At 43.2% G+C, this 24,912-nt stretch overlaps 1 protein-coding gene across 1 annotated transcript in view; it reads right to left on the bottom strand.

The window, feature by feature from the left end:
* Positions 1-371: 371 nt before the first annotated feature.
* The window catches only part of LOC131190413 (uncharacterized), a 39,419-nt gene continuing 14,878 nt past the window's right edge, over positions 372-24,912 (bottom strand). The window contains exons 11-20 of the mRNA XM_058167734.1: positions 24,480-24,783; positions 12,795-12,813; positions 11,659-12,302; positions 5,699-5,825; positions 4,651-5,050; positions 3,426-3,488; positions 2,119-2,197; positions 1,415-1,529; positions 1,098-1,197; positions 372-558 (exon numbers count right to left, since the gene is read on the bottom strand). Coding sequence (XP_058023717.1) covers positions 372-558; positions 1,098-1,197; positions 1,415-1,529; positions 2,119-2,197; positions 3,426-3,488; positions 4,651-5,050; positions 5,699-5,825; positions 11,659-12,302; positions 12,795-12,813; positions 24,480-24,783 — 2,038 coding nt within the window. The remainder of the gene's footprint in view (positions 559-1,097; positions 1,198-1,414; positions 1,530-2,118; positions 2,198-3,425; positions 3,489-4,650; positions 5,051-5,698; positions 5,826-11,658; positions 12,303-12,794; positions 12,814-24,479; positions 24,784-24,912) is intronic.

The following is a 24,912-nucleotide window of genomic DNA, read 5'->3' as shown; positions in this document are numbered from 1 at the left end:
TTCGTTTCAACAAAAAACAACGTATCAAAGGAGTTAGGATTTGTTACTTGCAGCTACTGGTGCTCCTGTTTTTGCTCCGTCTGATTTAGAATCCGATTAAAGTCCAATATTGATCCCAGAGGTGGTCGTGGTGCTTTGCTCTGCTTATGCAGAGATGCCCCCAGATCCGGAGCTTCTTCAGGCTTCTAGGGAGCTCACCTTTCAAGCCCCACGAATTACTCCTGGGGCTATTTGGGGAGCTCTACCTCCACCCGATTGCTCACCTCCCCCTCTTCTCCCGAGGCGAAGGTTTCCGAGCCGCTAGACTGCTGATTTACGCTGTCTTAGCAGCTCTACGCGATCGTGGGGCTGGTGGTCTAAAAAGACTGTCTTCAGCACTCAAACAGTGCCACCGGAAGCCGATGGCTCTTACTCTTGTGCGCAGTGACATTGTCCTTCTTCTCAAACTTCTTCCCACAAAGGTCGCAGGAGAACTGGTAGGAGGAGTCGGCGTCATGCTTTTTCATGTGCCAGTTCAAGGATGCCTTTTGGCGGCAGGTGAAACCACAGATTTCGCACCTGGGTGAAAAGGAAGGGGGGGAGGGGTTCACCAAAGAGGAAAGTGGGTTGCCAGAAATAGGTGATAAATCCAGCCTTGGCTCTCCCCATCACCCTCCTTACAACAGGGAGTCGTCTTCGTACAACAGGGTCGGCCAATTCTTTTGCTGGCTCTGGCTGAATGACTGACTTGGTGAAGCAGAATAGAAAATCAATACAATTTAAGATTGCCTGGGTTACCTCAGGAGCAGCCACCAATTAAAATATCTCTGCTCCTTATGTGGAAGCTAGTCGGTTGCCTTTTTTAAAAATTTAAACCTGTTAAGTTAATGAAGCCACCATAAATATATATACATTGGGATGATCGTAATTCAAGGACTACCTGTATTCATGACTGTAGCCCAGAAAGTGAGATTGAGGAAACCATCTGCTTTATGATTTACTGGAAAGGCTTCTCAGTTGATGATTGTGAGAAGGAGGAGGCTGGATTTGATGGGAGTGATTCTGATGGTGCTTAAGTCATTTCTGCAATAGGGGAAAGCATTGTGGGGCATACTCACTGTAGGGGTTTTTCTCCGGTATGAATCCGCCTATGGACAGTTAAATTACTACTTGATCGGAAGGAGTGGGTGCAGAACTCACATATGTAGTCCCTTTTATCTGCAAGTAAAGGGCACAATAAGTCACCGACCAGCCTGATCCTAAAAGCACATCCTTCATAATAGATATGGGCAACCTATAAATCTTTTCTCCCCAATTCTAGTCTGGGCTGGCCCAAGATGTTTTGATTTAGGCAGACTACAAGGGAATTAAAGCTGTAGTTCACAACTTTTAGCAGGCACCAGACGGGTGGAAGACAGATGGTTAGACTGCTCACCACTGTGCAGTTTCTCGTGTTCCTTGAGATGTTTCTTGAAGTTGAAGGATTTGCCACAGCTTGGATCAGAGCAGGTAAAGGTCTCTTGGTGAACATGCCGGTATTTCTTGTGGTACTGGAAGATGGGGAAAATAATAGCCCACAGAGAATATAAGGCTCTAAAATCTGTATGGCTCCTTAGCTTAGATCAGTAGTTCTCAACCTTTTCTTCACCATGGACTCCCTTTAAATGCCTTTTGTGGCCACAGACCCCATCCCAGATATAAATCATAAACTTTCTTCAAGTCCTCCTGGACCCCCTCTAATGACACTGCAGTCCCCCAGGGGTCTGCAGACCACAGGTTGAGAACCACTGGCATAGATAAGCCAAAGGAAGATTTTTTTAGTAGCATATGACATACACAATGATGACATTCTGTAGCAGCTGGACCATGCATCCCTTCTATTTTTTGGATGATGCTTCTAAAGCAAAGGGGGGGAACTTTTTCTGGCGTAAATTCTAAAATTTGTAGTCTTCTGTTAACTTCAGTACTCCTGGTCCAGCCAGATGCCAACAAACAGGGAATTATAGAAAGTGTCACCCTGCTGCTTTCCTCCAGAATACTGACACTTTGGAAAATTTAAAGGAAACATGGAAGTTCTGTCAGTCACCTGTCCATCCAGCCCAAAAGACCAGTGACCACTGCTGTTCCTCCATCACTTACATTCAAGTATTGGCGATTGGAGAAAATTTTCCCACAACCATCATAATCACAAAGGAGAATTTCTCGCTTGGCTGCCTTCCTGTGAAAAGGAAGAGGAAAAATGTCAAATCTCCAGGATGGGGATACGCAACAGAATTGTAGAACTATTAATACAACCTTTTTGTACTCTAGCTCAACATACTAAAATATTTTATGTCTCCCCCATCCCAAAGTAAACAACCCTGTATTGTTTAGAGATCTTGATGGGTCAAAAATAATTTGGGCAGCTAAATATATCACTTTACTTAAACTTTAACCAGTGTGATTTTTTGTTGTTAGTTGCAAAGTCGTGTCCGACCCATTGAGACCCCATGGACAACGTTCCTCCAGGCCTTCCTATCCTCTACCATCCGCTGAAGTCCATTTAAACTCACGCCTACTGCTTCAGGGACTCCATCCAGCCACCTCATTCTCTGTCGTCTCTTTCTTCTTTTGCCCTCAATCTTTCCCAGCATTAGGCTCTTCTCCAGTGAGTTTTAATGTGATTTTAATCATATTCATTTGATAGCAAAATAGATTAAATAAGAGTTTTCGGGAAGCAACTTTTCCCAAAATATTTCACTAGATGTTTTCAGTCTGTAACTCTTGAAATCTCCATGATTCCAAAGAGAATGCAATTACAATAATCCATTAGGTTTTTAATAATTTTTGTATTTTCATGTAGATGAATTTTTAAAATAATTTCTGGTTTTGCTAATCCTAGCTGCTCTTCTCCTTCTTTGGATTTTGTAATTGTTCCTTTCAGTGCAGCTGCTCTGTCTTATTCTAATGAGCAAGAACCATGGTGGCGCAATGGTCAGAATGCAGTATTGCAAGCTAACTCTGCCGACTACCTTCAGTTCGATCCTGACCAGTTCAAAGTTTACTCAGCTTTCCATCTTTCTGAGGTCGGTAAAATGAGGACCCAGATTGTTGGGGGCAATATACTGACTTTGTAAACCACTTAGAGAGGGCTGAAAAGCACTATGAAATGGCATATAAATCTAAATGCTTTTGCTATGGCTGATGATGGTTTTTATTTAATGATGTATTATTTTTGTTGTTGTAAGCTGCTTTGAGCTTGTTAGACTAAACAGCATATAAATGGCAGTTTGTAAGTAGGTTGGATGGACCGAAAGGCAGACAGACAATAAATAGATAGACAAGCCAATAATCTTTCCCAGACTTGCAGCTTTAATCAACCTACCTAAACTTCCTATACGTTTCCCTTTCTACTTTTGGCCCACGTTGGCTGAGGATATCATGAGCAACCAGGGACCTGAACTTACCTGATTCTCTTAGGACCAATTTGGGACAAGTCTTCATCTCTTGGCTGTGCCTGCTTCTTGCACCTAGAAAGAGAGATTGGGATAGCTTTTCATGAAAACTGAGCTAAAATGGCAATAAAAAACATAGAATCAATCAATGACTTAAATCAGTCAATAATAAAAGCCAAGATTTCTACACAAGGGCTTTGGGCTGACAAATATGGGGAAAGGAACTACCTGGATAGCTGGCAGAAAAATGAAGGAACTGAGTAAACCTGTCTAGGACCTTGTATGGGTCAAATCAAGTTTATACTGTAGACTAGACTGCATTTGTACTTTAATGGTACTCTATTCTTTAAGACAGAGGTGCAGAACCTGAAACCCCAGGGTAGAACATGGCTTTAAATACCTTGGTTATAGCCCAGATTTTTCCTTGACACACTATAATTCTCAAGATAATAATAGTAACATATTAACTATGTGAAAGGTAATCATTTTGTATTGACCAGTGTAATTATATTTTTAAGAGTCAGTTAGCGTAACGGTTAAACTCTAAAAGGTCACAGAGAGTTCTTAGTTTGAAAAAAAAAATGTTGCAGCATAAAGTAAAAGTGGAAAGTAGTGGTTATAAGCCATCTTTTGTACCCAATAACTAAAAAGACAGAGATCTTGGGCATTGCAGATAATTTTTTGAGTCCAATGACAATTATAATGCAGTGTCTTATCATAACCCTGTTATATCCCAGATAAGAGTCAAAGGATTTCCTATAGAATGACAGCACCTACTTGATCTTGGCTGTTCTTGAAAGACCTGGTTATACTTGGATGGTAGTCTATAAAGAAATCCCAGGACTGTAAATAGAACGGGAACTTTGCAAAATATCCCAAAGGTAGACAGTGCTAAATCACTTCCTGCCTTGCTATTGCTTTATTTAATTTTTACTGGTCTGCATTGCTAAAATCAGTTAGCCTGAGTGTTCATTTGAGATGTTCTATTCCAATGTTTCTCAACCTTGACAACTTGAAGATATGTGGATTTCAACTCCCAGAATTTCGGGAGTTCAAGTCCCATACCATTAAGTTGCTAAGACTGGGAAGAACTCTTCTATTCCATAGGTTACCTGGCAGGACTTGTACTGTATATGAAGTGGTACACAAATGATTAAAGAAAGTACTTCCTTATTGATCTTTTCTTATCCACACTGAAGTGGACTCTGCTGCATTTAAATTCTTCTAATTTCATTACCTATCCAAGGAAGGCTGATAATTTTCATCTCGCAGGTCATCAATGTGTACCACATTATCTTTCTCTGTGATATCTTCCTCCTTCAGGCGTTTCTGATCATTGATAGGTATTGCAGATGCACCACCTTCTCCATAATCAATATGCATGCATTGACTCTGCAGCCCTACTTCTTGAAGAATGATGTCTCTGTCTGGTCCCATCACATTTCTTTTGGAACCAGTGAATATTGCTTCCTTCTGCAAGGTTGTCTTTTGCTGGTTCTTCGGACAGTTCTTATTCAACTTTTGTTTAGGATGTTGTAAAATGACCTCCTTTGATTTTTCCAACCATTCCACTGCTGGTTCAGAGACTTCCTGCAAAGGTTCTTCCTCTTGGCTTTTTCCTTTGATCTGATCACTTGCTGAAGGAAAGAAATAATCAAAATGTTCCTTAAGCCCATCAATATTAGTTTGCAGTGAAAACTCTGTTTCAACATCAATCATAATGTTAAATATGGTAATTTTATAAAAAGCTTTGTATTCTAAGTATATGAAAAATTTTACCTATTGTCAGAATTTCTTTATTATTTTATTTTATTAAATTTGTATAGCACCATAACTTATTCTCAGTTATTCTGGATGGTTATACTTGCTCTTTGTATGCAACCAAATAACATTTCGGCTCACTTTTTAATATTCTGCTATGTACAGGTAATCCTCAATTTATGACCGTAATAGAGGCTGCCCATTATGGTTGCAAGTCATGACAGCCATAAAACGGGTCAACCCACATGAGTGACCCAATTATATGTTGTTGTTTTTTGCAGCAGTCATTAAGCAGCTAATTAAAATATTTTTGGATAAACTCCGTTAAAATCTTTTTATCTCAGAATTTAGCTTAATTCCAAGTAAATTAATCTGAGCCTTTCAAATCTTTTCGCCTTTGGCTCCAATTACTCAACACTTGTAAGCTATGGGAATTGTAGACCAAACATCTAAAAAGTAACAAGTTGCCTTAGTTTTCTAATCTTCAGAAGACCTCTGTTCTAGGATTTCCTCAGAATTCTTACCCAGATAGGCTACATTATCATAATTTTGATGCATGACATTCCAGTAAAGGTTTTTTTCTTTATGGTAGAGTAGACTCCATTCTTCCTCGGTGAAGTGAATAGATACATCTTCAAAGGTTATCATATCCTAAAATAATCAGAGGGGTTAGTCTATTAATTGCACGATATTTTGCAAAGACTTTGAGATGGAATTACTGATCAAATATCAGCACTATCCTCAATTTGTGATCACAGAAAAGGAAGTGCAGGACCTATTTCACAGACAAAAGCCAGGAAAAGCGCCAGGCCCAGACAAGATAACTCCTTCTTGCTTAAAAGTCTGTGCTGACCAATTGGCCCCCATCTTCACCCATATTTTCAATAAATCACTAGAGATGTGCTATGTTCCTTCTTGCTTCAAACGCTCTACCATCATCCCAGTGCCGAAGAAGCCCACCATCAAGGAACTAAATGACTACAGACCAGTTGCTCTAACATCTGTAGTCATGAAAACCTTTGAAAGGCTAGTGCTTTCCTACCTGAAAACCATCACGAATCCGCTTTTAGACCCCTTGCAATTTGCATACCGAGCAAATAGATCAACAGATGATGCTGTTAATATGGCTCTGCACTACATCCTACAACATCTTGAGTCTCCAAAGACCTATGCAAGGGTCCTTTTTGTAGACTTTAGTTCAGCATTCAATACCATCATTCCAGACATTCTTCTAACTAAGCTAAACCAGCTACAGGTACCGGAACAGACTTGTAAGTGGATCACAAGCTTCCTAACAAACAGGAAGCAGCAGGTGAAGCTAAGCAAGATCACATCAAATACCTGTACAATTAGCACAGGGCCCCCAAGGCTGTGTGCTCTCCCCACTTCTCTTCTCTCTGTATACCAATGACTGCATCTCCAATGATCCATTTGTTAAGCTACTGAAGTTCGCAGATGACACAACAGTGATTGGTCTCATTCGAGACAATGACGAATCCGCATATAGACGAGAGGTCGAACGACTAGCCTTGTGGTGCAACCAAAACAATCTGGAACTGAACACACTCAAAACCGTAGAAATGGTGGTAGATTTTAGGAAAAACCCTTCCATACTTCCACCTCTCACAATACTTGACAACACAGTATCAACAGTAGAAACCTTCAAATTTCTGGGTTCTATCATATCGCAAGATCTCAAATGGACAGCTAACATCAAAAACATCATTAAAAAAGGACAACAAAGAATGTTCTTTCTGCGCCAACTCAGTAAGCTCAAACTGCCCAAGGAGCTGCTGATCCAGTTCTACAGAGGAATTAACGTGTAGTCCTCAACGGAACTACATCCACATGGAGGGAAGTATGCAGTGGAGTACCCCAAGGCTCTGTTTTAGGCCCAGTACTCTTCAACATCTTCATCAATGACTTGGACGAGGGGATAGATGGGGAACTCATCAAATTTGCAGATGACACCAAGCTGGCAGGAATAGCCAACACTCCAGAAGATAGGCTCAAGTTACAGAAAGATCTTGACAGACTTGAACATTGGGCGCTATCTAACAAAATGAAATTCAACAGTGAAAAAAGTAAGGTTCTACATTTAGGCCAAAAAAACAAAATGCACCAGTACCGTATATGTGGTACCTTGCTCAATAGTAGTACCTGTGAGAGGGATCTTGGAGTCCTAGTGGATAACCATTTAGATATGAGCCAGCAGTGTGCAGCAGCTGTTAAAAAGCCAACACAGTTCTGGGCTGCATAAACAGAGGATAGAATCAAGATCACGTGAAGTGTTAGTGCCACTTTATAATGCCTTGGTAAGGCCACACTTGGAATATTGCATCCAGTTTTGGTCGCCACGATGTAAAAAGATGTTGAGACTCTAGAAAGAGTGCAGAGAAGAGCAACAAAGATGATTAGGGACTGGAGGATAAAACATATGAAGAACGGTTGCAGGAACTGGGTATGTCTAGTTTAACAAAAGAAGGACTAGGGAGACATGATAGCTGTGTTCCAATATCTTAGGGGCTGCCACAAAGAAGAGGGAGTCAGGCTGTTCACCAAAGCACCTGAGGGTAGAACAAGAAGCAATGGGTGGAAACTGGTCAAAGAAAGAAGCAACTTAGAACTAAGGAGAAATTTCCTGACAGTTAGAACAATTAATAAGTGGAACGACTTGCCTTCAGAAGTTGTGAATGCTCCAACACTGGAAATTTTTAAGAAAATGTTGGATAACCATCTGACTGAGATGGTATAGGGTTTCCTGCCTGGGCAGGGGGTTGGACTAGAAGGCCTCCAAGGTCCCTTCCAACTCTGATGTTATGTTATGTTATGTTATGTTATGTTATGTTATGTTATGTTATGTTATGTTATGTTATGTTATGTTATGTTATGTTATTGAGTCTGTCATTTGCACCTCTATAACTGTCTGGTTCGGTTCTGCAACCCAACAAGAAAAACACAGACTTCAGAGGATAATTAGAACTGCAGAAAAAATAATTGCTACCAACTTGCCTTCCATTGAGGACCTGTATACTGCACGAATCAAGAAGAGAGCCGTGAAAATATTTGCAGATCCCTCGCATCCTGGACATAAACTGTTTCAACTCCTACCCTCAAAACGACGCTATAGAGCACTGCACACCAGAACAACTAGACACAAGAACAGTTTTTTCCCGAAGGCCATCACTCTGCTAAACAAATAATTCCCTCAACACTGTCAGACTATTTACTGAATCTGCACTACTATTAATCGTTTCATAGTTCCCATCACCAATCTCTTTCCACTTATGACTGTATGACTATAACTTGTTGCTGGCAATCCTTATGATTTATATTGATATATTGATCATCAATTGTGTTGTAAATGTTGTACCTTGATGAACGTATCTTTTCTTTTATGTACACTGAGAGCATATGCACCAAGACAAATTCCTTGTGTGTCCAATCACACTTGGCCAATAAAATTCTATTCTATTCTATTCTATTCTAATTTCTTTGATTACCCAGGTCAAGTATACTATAAGGGGCGTGCATAAGTGCACAAAAGTGCCTACCGTTCCTGTCCTATTGTTTTCTTTCATTATATGTGCTTGTATATAATGTTGTGACAAAAAAAAAAAAAGTCCAATTTTATTCCCAATTTGTACGAGCGGAATAAGCAATGTAGTATACATGATTACTGGATGGCTAGATATGAAATGCAAACTGAAAACAACAAAGCAATGAAAAATTATCAGTATGAAAAGTAAAAATTTCGTATTCCTCAAATTGATTCTGCTGCCATCTAGACAATTATCCACTCCACTTATGTAACTGACACATAAAGCTCTTTTCTCCAGCCACTGCTTTTGTTTTAGAAAAAATTGCCCTAACTGGCAACTGGTTTAGATGGCTCAAAGAAAGGATTTAACCATTTATGGATTACAAGTCTAACAACAGCTATTAACCATAACAAGTAAATGGATTCTCTAAATTAGCACTTCCCAAATCTGGGTAAATTACCCAAAATGGGTCAAAGATATTGTTCTTTGGATAATGACACATAAACCCATTACTACAATAGGGATATTTAAATTACTTTTGGCACATGTACCAAAATACATTCAAAAACTTCCCAAAGAATTCATCTGAAGATGAAAATTGATATAATTCATAAGGCAAATTTGTTGAAATGACATAACCATTCAATAATATTGTATTATAATGCAGGTAGTCATTGAGTTATGACCATTCATTCAGTGACCACTTGAAGTCACGACGGTGCTGAAGGGAAGGACTTATGACCGGTCCTTGTAGTTTGTTAAGACTTCTTGATAAGTGGTTTTGAGTAATGAAGGAAAGGGTTTGGCAAGCATTGCTCTAAATCTAAGCCCTGAAATAAGCCATTGGCCTTATTGGCATGCGTTCAAAAGCCTGATTGTGCTTATTATCAGTGAATGATTTATTTTGGGGGAAACGGTATTAATGACCAGAATCAGCCAGTTTGACTTTAGAATTCTACATCAGGATTATTGACTTGATCATGTTCATAATTTGTTAAGAATAAACTAGAAGAAAAACTTCTAGTGTATTCTTAACAAATTATAAACCTGATCAAGTCAATAATCAAACAATGGACAAGACAGCTTTGTAAGAGACTGGAAGCCATTTGTGGATTTTCTACAATACAATAACAGATGCTTAACAGAGGGATTTGAAGACTAGGGTAATGTTCGGGCTAATCTGCTGACCGTTTCTTTTTTCATTTTTTAAATATATATTCTAATTAGATGTTGGGTCTATTTGATTATTAGAGATTTCCTAATCTGAAATATTTGTTTATATATTTTTCTTGCTAAATAAAGTTGAGAAAATTATTTGTAAATCTGTTATGTAGGAGGAGGAGAAATTACCAGGGTTTTTAAATTTTTCTTTTCAGCATCCAGCCAGGGTGGATTTTTTTGGTATGTTCAATGTTAAACTTATTTGGACGTTTGAGTCACTTTTTTCTTTTTTGTATACAATTGTTTTTTTGTTGTTACTGTTGAACGTATGGTTCTCTGTTTTATGTTTTGCATATTATTCCTGTTGATAAAACATTATATATATAGATATATAGATATATAGATAGATGTATGTATGTATGTATGTATGTGTGTGTGTGTGTGTGTGTATAGGTCTTTGGTTATTTGGGTTTTCTCCCATGTAAAATTGGAAGTGTCGTGGCGACGTTTCGACGAAGTCTCATTCGTCATCTTCAGGCTTCAGCTGCGTGCTTCTAGGAGCAATGTGTGATCGCAATGGTTTCTTCCTTTTAACTGCTAGTGGGGGTTTGAACTGATTGGGTGGGAGCTTGGCTGTGCTCTGTTTGGATGGGGTTTTTTTGTGCTCTGATTGGCTGGAGGTGTGTCCTGTTTGGGTGGGGGCTTGGTTGTGCTCAGATTAGTCTGAGTTGCAGGGGGATTTGAGCTGGTAAGCTGCTGGTGAGCTGGTGAGATGATACCTCCCGCCTACCAGCCATTTGGAAACCCGCCCTTATTAACAAACGAGTCCCTAACACGAGGAATGACACCAGACCCACACTCACGAGGGCCACACAGGATGTCACCACCACACATCCACCCAGAAAGCAGACTCAAACCCACACCGATGATGAAGCACAACCAAGGACCAGAAGCCAGACCGCAGCTGTAACATTAGCCATTTCAAACCCCTCCAATCCATACATGCAGCAGACTGACACCCACCATGAAGATGTAGCACGACCACGACCACGAAGCCAAACAACAGCAATGCAGCTCACCAGCTAAAACCTTTTGCGTATCAGCAAAGATACCAAATCCATAGCATCCATGTTGGTTATATAATCAGATTACATGTAGGCAGCACAATCTGTGCATGAATCTACAAACTACCAATTAGCCTGTATCAACACATGGACAGGAAGTATTTTCTTTTTCCAACATACATGGGCCTTTAACAGCAATAAAAGAAGCAGGATAAAAACCTTTCTTTGCAATATATGCATTCTAATCCAGCTTTCACTCTCCCCAATATATGCATTCTAATCCAGCTTTCAGTCTCCCCAATTTCTAAATGAAGAAAGCATATAGAGTCTGCCAGCAGATTAAGGCTGGCTATTTTAAAGCGTAGATGAGTCTGATATTTTCTGAATATCGTACTCTGGATAAAACCTTTTCTTTCCTTAAACTGAGACCTCAAATAAATTCCTTGTACTCACCAGACCCCTCCTCTCCTTTTCAAAATACTTCCTTATGGATGTTCTAGCTATAAGTAAAGGATTACAGCATTAGAAGCTCTCTGACTAGAGAGGCCAAACACTTTTCTCCATTCAGAACTGCCTGCACTGCTCCCTGTGAATTCAGGAGCAGCAAAGGCATCATCAGAACTTCCAGCATGTTTAAATATCAACTACATTGACAGCTTTACGTTCTAAAGATAATGTCATTCTAATAAATCCTCAGTATACCCCATTCCCCAGCACCTGAATGGGCTTGGCAGGTTCCTGTTTATGATAGGCCATAGCCAGATGTACGGCCTCCTTGCTGCTGCCTGGCTCCTGGGCTTTCAGCCATGTCTGCATGTCTGCTGGAAGCACATTGAGAAATTGCTCCAGGATGACCATGTCCACAATCTGGTCCTTGCTGTGTTCCTGAGGACAGAGCCACTGCAGTGCTGTGGTACTCAGCCTGGACAGAATCTCTTGCAGAGTTTCTCCAGGTAGGAGGGTGGATAGGCGGAATCGCTGTCGACCAGCTTCCCGATTAGCCTGGATTGAAGGCGAGTTCAGAGCGTGTTTCTCTTTATGAAGAACGGGGCTTGGCATGTAACCTCCATCCATAGAGTTGTCAGTGAACTCGTGAAAGCGAGGAGATGTTAAAGCTGATGGTATAATTGGCTCTTTAATAGTCATTTCAACAGCAGTGACAGGTTCCCGTAAATTGGGTGAAGATTGGCGGGTTGCCTTCAAACATGCTCTCAAACGCTGTATTGTCTGACTTGGATGGTTTGTACACCATTTCTTGGTACGAACTTCTGACAATGCATTACAACTTGCTGTATTCATTTTAGGGATTGATTCTGGTTTTCTTCCTGCCATATGGCACGTGTTCATCTTCTGTTGGCGTCCTGGTGGGAGGAGGATGAAGATGTGGTAAAGACTTTATAGCTTGGTTGTGGCTTGTGTGAGCCCTTCCTGTATAACAGTATTTGTGGTATTCAGTACAATTCCAAAATGTTTTATTCCTGCTTGCACACACTTTCTTATACAGATATAATGTCAATTATACAGATAATTATACAAATATACAGATAATTATACAGATATAATGTCAATGCCTGGAATGCACTACCTGACTCAGTGGTTTCATCCCCAAACCCTGAAAACTTTAACCTTAGACTGTCTACTGTTGACCTCACCCCATTCCTAAGAGGTCTGTAAGGGGCGTGCATAAGAGCACCAGTGTGCCTACCTCCCTGTCCTAATGTTCCCTTTAATTGTATTCATTTTATGTATTCAATTTCATGCTTATACTTATATATATTATCTAATATGTACTCGACAAATATTTAAATAAAAATAAAATAAAATATATCCCTTATAAAGCAGCTGATCCTTACCTTTGTCATCCCTGATATACTGCAAGGACATTTTCACAGTGACACCGTGTATAGGATCTTAGACAATGCCTTTACCACAAGTTAAAAGATAGAGACAGAGGAAACCAGACATGTAATGAAAGAAATCCCTTGCTATAATGACTTGCACCGACGGCTCTTCAAATATGAGGGATGATTTATTGAATAGTTACCGAAGAATGAAAGGCTTCCTTCTGGTCCGCTCAGGCTTTCCCGTTTTCCCCCTCAGAGGCGAACATGAATCAGGCTGCTCCCATTTTTCCCCAGGTCCTAAGGTTGACAGCCGAACCGGATCTGTAAATTGGCTCCTTACTCCTTGCAGAGCACAAAAGAAGCAGTCTTCCTCGTTACGTGTCAGTTCTTGTTCTCCGTAACAGTACTTAATACCATGAGTCTAGCGCTTTAAATGCTATTTGAAAATGAAGAGCCTAGAAACGGTTAACGGTACTCCTAGTTTTCATTCCGGTCCGAATCTACTTCCGGTAATTAGCTGAATAACCGGAAATACCCTATTTAGCCACGCCTCCTTCCATTTTAAAGGAATAAAGGCGGAAGTCCCGTCATACGGATGTTGCCTATCCAGCCGTGAATACTGTATAGGAGCGGCTGGAAGTAAACCTGTGCGAAGGAAAATTTGCCAGGATATTTGGTTTAAAGAGCCTCCTTGTGGGAATACTTTGTAATTGTACACGTTTACCTTTAACAGATCCTTTGAACTTGAGGCTTTAAGTTTTGGGAGGGAAGGATTATATTGGGTTGTGGCATAAACCTGCTTAGGATCAGGTATTGCCCAAAAGATGATCTGCTTTTTTGGTTTAGAGACTGTGGTCAGTAAGCCATACTTTTGTACAAAATCAGTTATTTTTTATTAAATACATCTTGATTAAACCAGTAGGGCCTAATGCAATATGTAAATAACTTTCTAGCACCTTTCCTTTGAATCTTTACAGGATCCTGAATTTTAGATTGGAGAGTGCCTGAGGTGCTCATTTTTTAAAAATAAGTTGAATTGTAGTAGTATTGGAGAAGATTTACAAGAATAGCCAAGAAAATGAACAGAGAGAAATCAAATCTATCTAGAATACTCAAAGCTTTAATGAAATTATATGAAGACTTAGCTTTTTGAGTAAGTTTTAATAGAGGGAAAGGAAAAAGGAGACAGGTCAGCCTGGAAAAGGTCTATTTATATAGTTGGCAAAAGTTATCAACTTTACAGTACAGTATAAGCTGTGGGTTTACAAGCCACAAAGATTGGATTCAAAGAAACAGCGAACATGCCAGATTTTGGCTTAGCACAGTGGCTAAAACAGTGTGTGTTATTGCGGTCAAGGTAGCCACAGTACAGTACAGTACAGTAAAGTTAGCGAAGGACCTCCTTTTTATGAATCTTGTTTTATGTCTGTTTTCCTGGCCTGGAGGTCACTGAAAAAAAATAGTTGCATGTTAAAATGTGGTTATTATGTGACATATGTCTAATTATATTTTTTCATCTTCCTTTTTTATTCTTTCCTGTAATAAACACACATATTGATTTAATACTAGACAAACACTTTAGATCAGTAGGTACGTAAAGGGACCCAAACATTAGTTTATTTGCTAAGATCTCCCACTGTTTTGTTTCATTCTTATAGGAGAAGATCCATTTATTTGTTTCCAACCTTCCAACAAACCTTTAAGATTTGTCGGAGTGTTTACAATGTGACTACTATTTTGAGACAACCCAGGAGCAAAATACAGGACAGAAAGGTTTTTCTTACAGTGGTTTATATAGAAGACTTCTATATATATACATACACATGGTAGGCACTACCAGGGAAGCAATCAATCACCAACCCTACACCACAGAAGATGAGGAGATACACGAGGAGAGAGACGCCTTCTCATGGCTTCCCTTATATAGACAGCTTCTTAAAGTGGCAATAACCCTGCAGACTCATCCTCAGTCTTAAAGCGGCAATAACTCTGTTGATTCATCCTGGTCCACAGCCTTATAGTGGCTGGTCAGCTTTAAACCATACCTTGACAAGATTTCATACCCATTGCCAGAAGAAATCAAAACAGCAGCCACCATCTCCTTTTGACACTGCAAAATTTAGAAATTCGTAACTTTTTGGGGTTGGGCTTCAAAAATTTTAGCAAGGAGTTCTGTGTCTGGTTGCTGGGTGGGTGTGGCCATGGTGGGTGTGGCTAGTTGGCTTCCTGCACCACGATGTGGAGGTGTATTTGCCCTCCCTGGGCTCCGGAGGCTTTCCTCGAGCCTCTGGGATGGCGAAAACGGCCTCCCAGGCTAGAGGTGGGTTTCAGCAGGTTCTGACTAGTTCTGGAGAACCGGTAGCAGAAATTTTGAGTTTGGAGAATCAGTAGTAAAAATTCTGACTGGCCCCGCCCCCATCTATTCTCTGCCTCCCAATTCCCAGCTGATCGGGAGGAAATGGGGATTTTTGCAGTAACCTTCCCCTGGAGTGGGGTGGGAATGAAGATTTTATAGTATCCTTCCCCTGCAATGCCCACCAAGCTATGCCATACCCACAGAACCAGTAGTAAAAATTTCTGAAACCCACCACTGTCCCAGGCTCCGGAGGCCCTCTGGAGGCAGGAAATGGGTTCGTTTCCAGCCTTCCCGAACTTCTGGTAGGTCTGTTTTTCGCCCTCCTTGAGCCTATGCATACCCTGCACTTACCTGCATCCAAAATGGGCTGCTTGGGGACTCCTGGGAGGGGCGGGGCCAGCTAGGAGTGAGATTTGGGGGTTCTCCGAACTGCACAGAATCTTAGCTAGAGGTTCCCACGAACCCCCAGCAGCCGACCCCTGCAACTTTTAGCATTTGTTCCACCTCCATGTAAATGAAAAAAAAAAATTGGGGAATGTAAACAGCTATATCCAATTTCCTAAGAACCTCAGCCTTCATATCAAACATAACACAACTTTTAAATCTTCACTAGGGTTATGAGACATAATACCTACACAATGTCTGAAATCTCCAATTCACGGGAAGCAGCCGCAGAAAGCAGGAATGGTTACTCTGCATAGCTCTTTCTCATCCTTTCCCATTATTCACAGAAGTGAAATAAATTTTGCTAAACTGAAGTTTGTCAAGATAAAATACTTTCAGTAAATTGTTTCCAGAAACATATAGAACACAGCTGTGTGGACGGAGAACCCTTGGTGTGAAGTCTCACTATAGCTTCCTGGTAAGAAAACTCCTTGGATTTAGATCTATACATTTCTAGGACTCCAGTATGGATGCGGTTGGCATGGCTTGACATAAAACTGGGCATAACTCCAAAATCCTATGAAATTAAAATACTGTACTTATAGATATACACTGGAGCATATTTCCCAAACTTGTGAAAGCTAAGGTTGTTTTTTTTTTTAATTATTTTAAGAAAAATGAGACTGTGAAGAATCACTCACTCCTATACTGCAAATGAGTCCAAAGCAGGGATACTCCGAGCAGGACCTTATACAGAGAAGCAGCGGAAGCATTCCTTTCCTGACGGGAGATGCATATGCTGCAGAGACAGCACCATTACCTGAGCAATGCTCAGAGCCCTCCAACAACAGCCTTTCAATACATATATTTCTCTCAACATCCTAGAAATGAGTCAAAAGAGTAATTACCGTATATACTCGAGTATAAGCCGAGTTTTTCAGCACGTTTTTTGTGCTGAAAAACGTCCCCTCGGCTTATACTCGAGTCACGCTCGGAACCCCGGCACAGGAGGGGGTACCGACCGGACCCCCATGGGAGGGACGGGGAGCGGGCCCGCCGAGGTCTCGCGGGATTTGTCGCCCCCAGGCCGGCCCCCATTCCCGTGTCTGGTGGGCGGACGGCGCAAACTTGGCGGGCTGTGCATTGGCGCGGGGAAGCCCTGGTGGTGCAGTGTTCCCGTTCGCCCTGGCCTCCGTCCTCCGATCTCCTGCGCTGGGAGGCGGCGGCGAGCCAGCGAGCAACCGGGCACCGCGGACTTTGGCAAGGAGGAAGGTGGGAGGAAGCGGAGCTGCCGGCTGTGGGGGTTGAGGCGTGCAAGAGGAGTGGCGTGGAAAGGCCTTTTGTGTGTGTGCGTGTGTGTGCGCGCCTGTGCCTAGGGAGGAGCGGAGCTGCGGCTGTGTGGGGGTTGAGGGGCGTGCAAGAGGAGCGGCGTGGAAAGGCCTTTTGTGTGTGTGTGTGTGTGTGCGCCTGTGTGCCCTAGGGAGGAAGCGGAGCTGCGGCTGTGGGGGTTGAGGCGTGCAAGAGGTGGCGTGGAAAGGCCTTTTGTGTGTGTGCGTGTGTGCGCCTGTGCCCTAGGAGGCGGAGCTGCCGGCTGTGGGGGTTGAGGCGTGCAAGAGGGTGGCGTGGAAAGGCCTTTTGTGTGTGTGTGCGTGTGTGTGCGCCTGTGTGCCTAGGGAGGCGGGCTGCGGCTGTGTGGGGGTTGAGGCGTGCAGAGGAGCGGCGTGGAAAGGCCTTTTGTGTGTGTGTGTGCGTGTGTGCGCCTGTGTGCCCTAGGGAGGCGGAGCTGCCGGCTGTGGGGGTTGAGGCGTGCAAGAGGAGTGGCGTGGAAAGGCCTTTTGTGTGTGTGTGTGTGTGTGCGCGCCTGTGTGCCTAGGGAGGCGGAGCTGCCGGCTGTGTGGGGGTTGAGGCGTGCAAGAGGCGCGCCTCCTCCTCTTCCTCCACGCTCGCTCCTCTTGCCGCCCCTCAACCCCACCATCCCCACCCTCTCCAGCGTGAAGGTCACCTCCTCCTCTTCCAGGCGGCGGCGGCGGCTCGCGGCTCCGGCTCAGCGGGCGCCACAGCCGGCAGCTCGCTTCCTCCCACTGGTCCCAGTCCAGCGAACGGTGGCGACATGCCGGCGCGCTCCGCTTTCACCGTTCGGCTGATTGGGACCGGCTGGCATGGGTCCGCGCGGGCGGGGAGCCGCCAGCCTTCTCGGCCGACGCCACCGCTCGGGAAACCCTCCCTCCCTCAGCCGAGAAGGCTGGCGGCTCCCCGCCCGCCGCGACCTGTTAAGCGGTCCCAATCCAGCCGAACGGTGAAAGCGGAGCGCGCCGCATGTCGCCACCGCTCGCTGGACTGGGACCAGTGGGAGGAAGCGAGCTGCCGGCTGTGGCGCTCGCTGAGCCGCCGCCGAGCCGCCGCCGCCTGGAAGAGGAGGAGGTGACCTTCACGCTGGAGAGGGTGGGGGATGGTGGGGTTGAGGCGTGCAGAGGAGCGGCGTGGAGGAAGAGGAGGAGGCGCGCCTCTGCACGCCTCAACCCCCACAGCCGGCAGCTCCGCTTCCTCCCTAGGGCACACAGGCGCGCACACACGCACACACACACAAAAGGCCTTTCCACGCTCACTCCTCTTGCACGCCTCAACCCCCACAGCCGGCAGCTCGCTTCCTCCCACCTTCCTCCTTGCCAAAGTCCGCGGTGCCCGGTTGCTCGCTGGCTCGCCGCCGCTCCCAGCGCAGGAGATCGGAGGACGGAGGCCAGGGCGAACGGGAACAGCCCACGCTCGAAGAGGGAAAGGGAGCGAGTGGGTGGGTGGCTGGGACAAGACCCCACCACAAACACACACACACACGCCCGTGAGGCGTCTTGCTTGCATGTCACACACGCACCGCTCGCTGGGAAAAAAAAGGATGGATGGATGGATGGAAGTAAGGAAGGAAGGATGGATTGATGGATGGGCGACCGCTTTGAAGCGCAACCCTTCTCCCGCAACTAAGGGGGGGGGGTCAATGTTTTCCCCAATCCTAGGGTGTGGGGAAACAGTCATTCTTTCTTCCCCCCTAGTCTCTCCCGAGATCGCACTGCAGCGCCCATCATCCCCAGCCGGCAATCTGAGCTCGTGCCATGGCCGGCGTGGAGGGTGTGGTGGTGGTAAAACGGCCAGGAGAAAGCTTTCGCTCTTTTCGAGAGGTCCTCTTGGAAGGCTGCCTTGGAAAGGCAAAGTGGGAGGGGCAGAGATTTCTCCTCAAGGTCCCCTTGGAAGGCTGGGTTGGAAAGGGAAAGTGGGAGGGGCAGAGATTTCTTCCTCGGGTCCTTCTAGAGTCCTTGAGAAACTGATATCATACAAGGTTAATAAATTATACTCCTCCTCCTCATTGATGAGTTTTTCATCCTGAAATTGATTGAAACATTGTACCATCATATGCTGCCATAGTATAGTGTTAACAACATCTGTAAAGATGATATATGAGCATGACACTAAGTTTTTCTATATTTCCCCTTTATTGAAAAACTTCCATCATGCTTCTTTCTGAAAACAAAGGTCATTATAATATACCTCATTATATATTTGATTTGATGATATTTCAGTTAATAAATACCATTTAAGGTGTTAAGCTTCTTTTCTTTTTCAGCAGCAAAGTGAATTACAACTTTAAAGAACTTTATTACTTTATATTCATTTATTTTAAGTATAGATTTTAGATTTTTAAACAAATATGTTTAGAGCTTTTATATCTTTCAAGTTATTCAAATTATCCCCTCAGCAGGTATATAATGGCACCCAATTCCAATATCATGTTGGGGCTTTTGAGCAAGGGAGGAGGAACGTGAGCACCGCCTTTCGCTGGCATTCCGGGATTTCCCTTTGTTTAGAGCTGGGAATCCTCCTTCCCCCTTTTGCACTCCCTCCCTCTCTCTCTCTCTCTCTCTCTCTCTCTCTCTCTCACACACACACACACACACACACACACACAGACTTCTAAAGTCGATTGGCACAATGAAAGGCAAAGACCACAATTGTTTTAAGAAAGAAGCTTTAGCAGGGGGGGGATGGGAGGGTGTTTTAAGTTTTGGCAAACAGCCAGGCCAACTGTATTGGAGAAGGTCACACAACTGGCCTTAACATTTTAGCTGCTGTCTTTTTCCTCACACTTGGGTTTAATGATATTAGAGACCCTTATTGCCCTGCCAAAAAAAAAAAAAAAAAAGCCACCCCAACGTCTATGAAAATTAACCTTCTCTGCCAAGAGACACTGTGCAGGGTATTTTCACTATTGGTGTGCATACAGGCTTAGATTTGTGCTGGGTTCTTAGTGCTTAGAGCACTGACCTTCAGAGGCACCCTGGTCCCTTGGAAGCTAAAGGAGGACTCATTTTCATGCTTGCAGTTGTATTGTCAATTTCTGTGAGACAATGTTGTTGAAGTAACTCACTCACTCATTCATTCATTCATTCATTCCTTGTGTGTCCAATCACACTTAGCCAATAAAAATTTATTCTATTCTATTCTATTCATTCATTCATTCATTCATTTATTTTGTCAAATACATATTAAATAATTATATAAATATAAGCATGAATTGAATACATAAAAGGAATACAACTAAAGGGAACATTAGGACAGGGACGGTAGGCACGCTGGTGCTCTTATGCACGCCTTACAGACCTCTTAGGAATGGGGTGAGGTCAATACTAGATAGTCTTTGGTTAAGGCTTTGGGGATTTTGGGAAGAGACCACAGAGTCAGGTAGCACATTCCAGGCATTAACAACTCTGTTACTGAAGTCACATTTTCTGCAATCTAGATTGGAGAGGTTCACTTTAAGTTTGAATCTATTGTGTTCTCGTGTATTGTTGTGGTTGAAGCTGAAGTAGTCATTGATAGGAAGTACATTGTAGCAGATAATTTTATGAGCTATGCTCAGGTCATACCAAAGGCGTAGTTCTAAATTTTCTAAAGCTGGGAATCCTCCTTCCCCTTTTGCACTCCCTCCCTCTCTCTCTCTCTCTCTCTCTCTCTCACACACACACACACACACACACACACACAGACTTCTAAAGTCGATTGGCACAATGAAAGGCAAAGACCACAATTGTTTTAAGAAAGAAGCTTTAGCAGGGGGGGGGGATGGGAGGGTGTTTTAAGTTTTGGCAAACAGCCAGGCCAACTGTATTGGAGAAGGTCACACAACTGGCCTTAACATTTTAGCTGCTGTCTTTTTCCTCACACTTGGGTTTAATGATATTAGAGACCCTTATTGCCCTGCCAAAAAAAAAAAAAAAGCCACCCCAACGTCTATGAAAATTAACCTTCTCTGCCAAGAGACACTGTGCAGGGTATTTTCACTATTGGTGTGCATACAGGCTTAGATTTGTGCTGGGTTCTTAGTGCTTAGAGCACTGACCTTCAGAGGCACCCTGGTCCCTTGGAAGCTAAAGGAGGACTCATTTTCATGCTTGCAGTTGTATTGTCAATTTCTGTGAGACAATGTTGTTGAAGTAACTCACTCACTCATTCATTCATTCATTCATTCCTTGTGTGTCCAATCACACTTAGCCAATAAAAATTCTATTCTATTCTATTCTATTCATTCATTCATTCATTCATTTTATTTTGTCAAATACATATTAAATAATTATATAAATATAAGCATGAATTGAATACATAAAAGGAATACAACTAAAGGGAACATTAGGACAGGGACGGTAGGCACGCTGGTGCTCTTATGCACGCCTTACAGACCTCTTAGGAATGGGGTGAGGTCAATACTAGATAGTCTTTGGTTAAGGCTTTGGGGATTTTGGGAAGAGACCACAGAGTCAGGTAGCACATTCAGGCATTAACAACTCTGTTACTGAAGTCACATTTTCTGCAATCTAGATTGGAGGTTCACTTTAAGTTTGAATCTATTGTGTTCTCGTGTATTGTTGTGGTTGAAGCTGAAGTAGTCATTGATAGGAAGTACATTGTAGCAGATAATTTTATGAGCTATGCTCAGGTCATACCAAAGGCGGCGTAGTTCTAAATTTTCTAAAGCTGGGAATCCTCCTTCCCCCTTTTGCACTTTTATTGTTTTTCGTTCAAATAAATATTCATGTTATTTTACTTGGCTCTATCTTTATTTTTTACATTGACCAGTAGCTGCCTCATTTCCCACCCTCGGCTTATACTCGAGTCAATAGTTTTTCCCAGTTTTTGTGGTAAAATTAGGTGCCTCGGCTTATATTCGGATCGGCTTATACTCAAGTATATACGGTATATTAAGACCAATGAACTTTCCCAAGTACATATCTTCTGGGCCTCCTGAAAAAGGAGGAATCTAGATCCCGTGTTATTCAAGGGATGATAAACACAAAGTGTTTTGTTTTTCAGTGTTTATATAATCCTGACGTATGAAGAAAGCTGCTTTTTAATTATCACCACTCAATACAATTCTTATTCGTCTTTTGGTGGCAGAGCTCTATGTCCTGGAAGCTGACCCTAAATGTCAGGGTAGGAATATCCAAAACACGCAGGAATTGAGGCCGATGATGACTGAACAGCTCAAAAATACAGTTTATCAGGAAGGAAGAATCAAGGTTGGCACAAATGCTAGATTGCATCTTGAAATTGCAGCTTCCTTCCCTCCATTTTTGACTTGTAAACTATTTTTCTGGCTCCTGGTTTGACTTAAAAATTTTTCTGAATGGCAACATCCCGTTTCCAGAAGCAGGGAAGTGCAGCACTGCTCGGCAAATATGACATATCTTTCTGGCTCTGTGGAGCACAACAGCGAAAACTACTCCTATTAATGGCTGTTATTACAATTTAAAATTTGGGCCAGCTAGACAAGAGTGGAAAATTAATCAATATAATGTGCATTTAATAGTGACATACAAATAGAAAAATAGTAGCGTATGAAATTGTCCATGGAATACGGCCTTCCAAGAAACTCAGTTTCCACTTAAAAAGTACATTACAAAATCCCTTGTAACCCTTTTTTATGCAGCCATAGGCTTCAACGTTCATGCACAATGTCATGTGGCTGTCCGAAGTTCATAATCACCATTTCAAGTAGCCGGAGCTAAGACTTAAATACTTGACATGATATTTTGCTCCTGGCAAAGTTAATCATCATGGTTAGCAAAACATAATGGCATAAAATATGCATACAGTACCTCCACTGCCCTGTATGTAAAAAATTGCTTCATTTATGCAGGCTGCAAAACAGATTGTTCCCAGAAGCTACAGCAGATCCCTCCATATCTTCCACGATTACTGCCTGACCAGGCTATGTAAAGTCAGGACTGCACTTACGTTTATGTCAGTTAGCTGTTCTCCATGTCTCTGTAGCCCCTCCCTTTACACTCCCAATCTACATAAAGGTTTGGTAGCCAATCGCCACAAAGGGTAGGATTCCGAAAGATTCTGATTGGGCTACAGGCATAGCCACAAATATTTCCTACTTTGGCTCAAAGGGATCTTCCTCCTTGGTCTTTGAACGATGCAGTCTTGTTCTCATCCCTGAACCTTGTCCCAGTTGCCTCTTGAAAAAGCACCTTTGGGACAACCATGACCTGTGCTGTTGGACTGACATGATGACAGCACCAAACTGCTGATCAGAACTGTCAAGATGCAAACGGCCTGTTCTGAGCTAGGCTTCCTTAGAAAGTAAACAGCACGAACTTAGTCCCGGCAAACCTCTTTAATTCAAACGGCTGTGAATTATTCACTCCCAGTCTGAAAGGCTTCTCAAACAGTCTATCAGGGGAGTGTTTACAAACACTCGCCTTATCTCCCTTGGAATGCTGCCAGAGAACTATTTGCCAAACGCAGGGCAAGGTCAAACTTAGCACAGAGTCAAACAGAGCTTTTAGAGATAATTAGACAACCAAACAGCTAACTAATTGCTTCCTGCAAAAGATCATGTCCCGGTTCGCTTCTTTTATGTCTTATGGGAGGGGCCAATCATCTCCAAGCCTTACTCCCAAGTCAACCCTGTTTCCTTAATTGTTCCTGTCTCTTGGCAGCTCTGCGTATGTTCACACTGTTATTCTGCTTCACTGATGTCAGACTCCGGAGGCAGCAAAGAACTACCAGACGGCCTTGGCCCGCTTTCTGCCTTCAACTCACAGCCATCGTTTGAGCCATCCCCAGACTCCAGGACTGGCCCACGTTCCTCCCCAACCTCTTCACTGTCCGAATCTGTTGCCAGCTTTGCTGGCGGGCCACAACATCTCTATCCTTCTGAGAGATGTTGCAGTGGCCTCCTGGCCAGGGTATGTATTTTACAGGTGCTGGCAGGTAAGTCACCATACAGAGGCTCAAATCTACCGATTAGAGGAGCAGTTCACCTGTCAGGCTATGTAAAACAAGTATCCAGGCATGGAGGTGGCTCTGCTACAGTCTGACAAGCAGATTGCCCCAAGATCTGTAGAGCAGTACTTACACTGAAAGGTGCAGATAGATGGCTAAACTCACTGCTATATCCATTCGTCCAAACTTGTTTGTCTCCTGCCCTCCCAGTTCTAGCACCATCCCACATTAAAGGGCATAATTAATACGGCCAATGTTTTTCCCACTGTCTGAGAAATCCCCCCATTCTTTCAACATAACTTGCCCTGCAGTAAACAGTTAGGACAGCACCACTCACTGGCCTCATTCGTGACACAAGAGAGACCAGCTGTGTAGACAGAATAAATTATGCCAGTGTACTTGTTCACCCACAGATGGAAGGAAAACACATCAAACTGACTGTCAAGACATGCCCCACCACTAGATGGAGCCAGATATGGCAGAACACCAAAGCTGTCCTTTTATTCCAGAACTGAGCCCAGAGGAGCCAAGTAAAAGATTGTGATTGGTGGGACTTTGATTTAAGAGGCTAGGGCCCATGTGTCCTTGCTGATTTTGCAACCGGCTGACATAATGCAACTGGTTTCTCTCTAGTGTTGCTTTTTCTCCTTCTGCTCGGTCCGCTATTCAATGATGACGGTAATTGCAAGGGCAGGAGGCTCCACCTTTTTCCCCATGTCACACGGCTGAGTCTGAACCGGGTTTGCCATTGGCTCTGCTGCAAGTGGAGAACTCGGAGGGGGCGGGTCCTGTGCTGGTGTGGGAAGCCCAGTGGCGCCCTCGGGATGGCTCTTACTCTTGTGCGCAGTGACATTGTCCTTCTTCTCAAACTTCTTCCCACAAAGGTCGCAGGAGAACTGGTAGAAGGAGTCGGCGTCATGCTTTTTCATGTGCCAGTTCAAGGATGCCTTTTGGCGGCAGGTGAAACCACAGATCTCGCACCTGGGTGAAAAGGAAGGGGGGGAGGGGTTCACCAAAGAGGAAAATGGGCTGCCAGAAATAGGTGATAAATCCAGCCTTGGCTCTCCCCACCACCCTCCTCACAACAGGGAAAGTTGTCTTCGTACAACA

Source organism: Ahaetulla prasina, chromosome 2 (genome assembly GCF_028640845.1).
Source record: "Ahaetulla prasina isolate Xishuangbanna chromosome 2, ASM2864084v1, whole genome shotgun sequence".
Lineage (NCBI taxonomy): Eukaryota > Metazoa > Chordata > Lepidosauria > Squamata > Colubridae > Ahaetulla > Ahaetulla prasina.
This window is presented reverse-complemented; position numbering and strand designations above follow the sequence as displayed.